The 5,552-nt window shown below is 39.1% G+C and overlaps 1 protein-coding gene across 5 annotated transcripts in view; it reads left to right on the forward strand.

The window, feature by feature from the left end:
• Positions 1-5,552, forward strand: part of LOC107563899 (probable E3 ubiquitin-protein ligase RNF144A-A) — a 39,125-nt gene that overhangs the window by 17,103 nt on the left and 16,470 nt on the right. For all 5 annotated transcript variants that reach the window (XM_016248868.1, XM_016248869.1, XM_016248866.1 and 2 more), the window contains one exon: positions 5,226-5,376. In XM_016248868.1, coding sequence (XP_016104354.1) covers positions 5,242-5,376 — 135 coding nt within the window. In that variant the 5' untranslated portion in view covers positions 5,226-5,241. The remainder of the gene's footprint in view (positions 1-5,225; positions 5,377-5,552) is intronic.

Consider the following 5,552-nt stretch of genomic DNA (forward strand, 5'->3'; position numbering starts at 1 on the left):
CCATGTCTGCATTTGTGATCGGAGAAATGACAAACTACAAATGCTACTCTACACTGAATATTTGGGTTGAACTGTTCTGGAACAGTATTGTAAATACAACTTAACCACTGATTTCTAGTCGTGTCCTATTTTGGAAGGCCAAACAAAGTAGTTTCGCTTTCACAACGAAACACAGCATCACACATGGCGGGCTAGAGTGAGCGGAGGTCAGAGGCCTGGAGTGAGCAGAGGCCGGCGGGCTAGAGTGAGCAGAGGCCAGTCTGAGTGAGTGGCGGCGGGCTAGAGTGAGCGGAGGCCGGCGGGCTAAAGTGAGGGGAGGTCGGTGGGCCTGAGAGAGCGGCGGCGGGCTAGAGTGAGCGGAGGCCGGCGAGTCTGAGTGAGTGGCGGCGGGCTAGAGTGAGCGGAGGCCGGCGGGCTAAAGTGAGGGGAGGCCGGCGGGCCTGAGTGAGCTTGAGAACGGTGCGGCCGGCGGGCTTGAGGCAACCACATGTGACGACCCCGGGCTGGACTTCGTCCACGGTGAAAGCCGATCCGGCGATCCACAGCGTGAAGTTGATGTATTTCCTCAGCGACCAGCATGGATCAGCTCTAGGCTTGACGAAGCGGATATCGTCCTCTTTTGGAAGGCAGTAGAAAAGTAGTTTCGCTTTCACAACGAAACACACAAACACACACGTGTCTTCACGACATGACGGCAGCAACAATACTACAGCGAGAATAAAAGTTATGCCTTCTTTCTTTGCGTGAACATTTGGGCGGCGTTATGCAAATATTCCCACATCGTGACGTAGACATGTGGGGGTGTGTTAGAACGAGCCGTTTTAGGTAGGTCTGGTTGACTCTTAACTTTTATAAAGAATATCTCTTTGGATTTGAGACTTTAGTCTTTGCAACTTTACATATTTTCTTTATGCACCAAGAGCTTGTAACACTTCAAATAGAAAGGAAAAATTTTAATCGCATCATATGACCCCTTTAAATTAAAAGTAAAATAGCCTACACAAATAACATTTAGACTGTTTCTGATTAAATAAAGCAGTAATTGTCAAAATAATGAGTATGTTTTGATTTAAAGGTCAGAAGCTATAGCTTACATGAAAAAAAATCACAAACATGACACTTGTAAATTAAATAATTTTATATATACTGATTTATTCATTAATGTGTAATATGTTTTATTTTGAAAACAAATCATAAGCTCTAAAAGTTTTGCAGAACTTTTACAACTCTTTTTCTTTAGACCATCTACAAATGTAAAATCTTAAAATAAAATTTTAGGGTTAAACTTGCATCTCTCTGGGGGGGAAAATGCAGCGATTGATAGTTTATTTATAGTTATTTTCAAAGCTTCAGTGTACTGTCAAAAAAAACATTATTATTTATTTAATTATAACAAACAAATTCTAGTTAAAAACTAACCAAAATAAAAAATATTTTGCTTATTATTTCTGCACAGGAGAGACTTGGTGTTGTTTTCAAACAAAAGGAAATATATCAGTATTGGAAAAAAAAACATTATTATTTATTTAATTATAACAAACAAATTCTAGTTAAAAACTAACCAAAATAAAAAAATATTTTGCTTATTATTTCTGCACAGGAGAGACTTGGTGTTGTTTTCAAACAAAAGGAAATATATCAGTATTGGCCAGAATGAGTTGAAAAATATCGGATATCGGCAAAAATTCTATATTGTACATCCCTAATATGGACATCTATATACCTTATTGTGCAATTTTTTTTGAGTAGGGGTGTACTTTTAATAGCGTTTACCCCATATAACCGTATAGAATAGCCTAGCAATCACCTAAAACTCCATGGCAACTACATAGCAATCCGCAACAATGCTCGCCCACTTTCCTAAAGTATTTTTCCTATTCATTTTTTCCTTAGGCCTTAAAAAATTCTTAAGAGTTATAAGCTACGAACCAAACAAACCAGCTATGAGGTGAATTATAACATTACGAACTTTGAAGCAAAACAAGTATTTGAAAATCGACGAAAGTACAAGAATGTGAACTACGGTCCCACTTTATATTAAGTGGCCTTAACTACTACTCTACTTACATTTAAATTAATAATTTACAATGCAATTATTGTGTACATACACTATATGGACAAAAGTATTGGAACACCCCCTTCTAATGAACAGGTTTGACTACTCAACAGCAGCAAAAGTGTTTTGCAATACAATATGAAATCAATAAGTACATTGTACTTATTTTTTTATGTAAGTACATAGTAGTTAAGTTAAAGCCACCTAATATAAAGATAATACTGGTGAGAAACTACATTACCCACATTAAACTGCATTAAACAAAAGCATTTACTATTGATAAACAACCTTGTAGCTTACACTCCTGTCCTTAAAAGTTCAGAAGTAATAGTGATAATTCCCATATGTAGAAAATGAATGGAATTTTACATCTGGAACCCAATTATTGCACTCTATATGCTCTGACAACCAACTAGCACACAACTGTGGCACATTTCTATAAAAAAAAGAAATATTTATCAGAACACAACTAGGGTGAATTAATTTGTTTTTTGGCAAATGTCATGCAGTGTCATAGAACTGTGCCATAAACAGGACCTGCATAACCTGGTGTTACAGTAAGTGCTTTACGGTAACTAGCACAAACCTTAACCACCACACCACTCTGTACAGCACTGACTGCAATGTTTAAAAGCATCCTAAGTAATTCTCAGCACAAGATACCTGACATCCTGCCACAAGTGCAGAACAGCACCTGCCTTAAAGGGGTCATAGGATGTAGGCTTGCCGCGATAGACGGTGCTAACGGTTATACCGGTGTTAAGCCGCAACACCGGTTACGTCACTTGCCCACCGACCCCCACCGTCGTTTTGATTTGTTATCGTAATAAAAATAATTTAGTTCAGTAAAAGAACAGACACTACAATTAAAAACTGAACGCGGCTGCTCAATGCAGCGTGCCGAACGACAGTCGCATCACAGATGCGTGAAGAAGTGAGTGAGACAGACAAGACGATCGCAGATGATTTAGTTTCGAAACGAGATGCAAAAGCACCTGTTTGGCAGTATTTTGGATTTTGAAATGCCTGTTGACTTTTGCTGTTTATCTAAGGTGATTTTGGAAGTTTTTTTTAAACATTTGTTTCTTATTTAATTGGTTCCACATTATTTGATGATTTTTACTTTATTTAAACTTTGTGTGATTTATTTATTTTATTTGACATCAAGGTGTATGCCCTGCCTCCAAGCTTTCTTACTCGTTTTGCTAATAAACATTCTACGTTTCTTATTTATTTGGTTATATATTATACATTTTTACTTAGCCTATTTCCAGTTTTGTATACCTATTTAAACTTTATGCAAGTTATTTGTTATTTTATATTAGGCATAGCCTGCCCTATATTGTGTATAGGGTGTATTTGTATTTGTTTCGTTAATAAAAGTTCTATGTTTTATATATACGCTAAAGTGAGTTTGACGTTGTATTTTGTTGTTGCATTCAAGCAATTGACGCCTAACTGCCGCTAATTTCAAAAGTGAAAGTAAAATGCACACGGCGCTTTCAAGCTATTTAAAAGCGAAGGAAAAGAGGGAACGCCCCCGCTCCGCCCCCACGGTGATACCGGTATTACCGGTGTTGTCACACGTCGATTAACCAGTGGGAAAATTTCCTCACCGTCACAACCCTAATAGGATGCCCATTTTCCACAAGTTGATATGATTCTTTAGGGTCTTAATGAAAAGTCTGTAACATAGTTTGGTTAAAATTTATCAATGGTAGTGTAAAAAAACACCTTTTTTACCCTGTCAAAAACAGCTCTTTTCAGAGCACACAGTTTTGTAGCATTTTCCTTTAAATGTTAATGAGCTCTGCTGACCCCGCCCCTCTCTTCCGAGCTGTTCTCTGAGGTAGTTTACTTTAGCCGCATTCATCATGAAACCTGCTAATTGGCACATTAGGAAAGGCAATTTGCAAAGATTCATTAAAAAAAAAAACGTACACTTACTTCTGTAGGTGAAGCTGGATCACTAATAATTTGCGCGAACATAGACGCATTTATGTAGATCGGGGGTGCATTCTCTTCAAAAACAAACGTAATCTACTGCTGCTTCAGTGGCTCAGATGTCGGGAGTAAACGACGACTGCTATGTTCATAATTACATCCAACAACAGAAGACCTCAATCGCTTAGGAGTCATTCTTGTCTACATCTGCTCAGGCGGTGAAACAATGGCTCACTCAGGGCGGGTCTAAGGTAAGACACCAGTCCAGTCTGTGCTGAAACGCTACTGTCAATCAAACTACCGTGGGAGGGGCCTGTTTTTGTGACATCATACAGACAGGCATCTGAGATCGGCTCGATTTGAGAAATGGGTAAATATTTGAGCAGATTAAAAAAAAAAAACACTGGGTGGATATTTATCATTTTATGGTGGTTGTGAACACACACTGCCAACACATTTCAGTACAAACAACTTGTAAATGTGTATGTAGCATCATATGACCCCTTTAAATACACCTACTGCCACCGGCAGAAGCGTATCTGCCTCGTTCCCATTCCCCCGTTGCCTAGCAGCCAAGGCAAAGTGTTGATGTTCTCACAGGCACTTCCTGTAAACACGTAAGACACGAGTCTCTCTGTGCAAAACAGCCCACTTCAGCGTGAGAAAATGGAAGTGTCTCATAGTCGAGACTTCCAAAAATATCCCTCTCTGAAAAAACTGTAAAAAGGAGAGACGTAGGCAGAGAGTAAAGTAAGATTTTTTTTTCTCTCTCTTTCTCTCTCCTGACCTTCTCATTTATGGAGTACCACGCAGTGAAGTCATCTTTCATTCAGCAGCAGAAGAGGAGAAATTGCTCCGTCTATCCGGCCCGACTTCTCATTCCATTACAGTCAGACTAGACTAGACTCCCGAACGCATCTCATAAAAGCACTTCGTGGCCAGGCCTTCAGTTATATAATATAAATGGGTGTAAATGTATTTGACCCTTTCAGCACCTCATCTGTTAGACCTTCTCTAAACGAAATGTGGCTAATTTAATGTGCATTTAAAGGGTTGGTGTTTGGGATGCCGCGGATATTAGCGCTGGGCATCACAAAAGCACTTATCGTGGCTGCAGCGGCAGTAGGCACTTCAGATTGACAGCGGTTAAAAGCTTTGCGCTGTTTGTATACGTGTATTAAAGTGTGCGGGCTTTCTCTAATAGCAGCCATTCTGTGTTTTTCAGCTCTGCGGCAGGCATAATGACCACAGCTAGGTACCGACCCACCTGGGATTTGGCCCTGGACCCGCTGGTGTCCTGTAAGCTGTGTCTTGGAGAGTTTCCCTTGGAGCAAATGACCACCATCACCCAGTGCCAATGCGTCTTCTGCACCCTGGTGAGTAGCATCTAAGCATGATTTCAAGGAATGGTTATTTTATTACTTAAATAGATAATAAAAAAACTAAGTAAAATAAATTAACAATTATTTTGAATTTTAGGTTATCAAATTAAAGTGAAATAAATGCAAGTTATATATAAATGTCGAATATACTGTGTGTATATATATATATA

This window comes from Sinocyclocheilus grahami, unplaced genomic scaffold (assembly GCF_001515645.1).
Source record: "Sinocyclocheilus grahami isolate Dianchi unplaced genomic scaffold, SAMN03320097.WGS_v1.1 scaffold896.1, whole genome shotgun sequence".
In the NCBI taxonomy this organism is placed as follows: domain Eukaryota; kingdom Metazoa; phylum Chordata; class Actinopteri; order Cypriniformes; family Cyprinidae; genus Sinocyclocheilus; species Sinocyclocheilus grahami.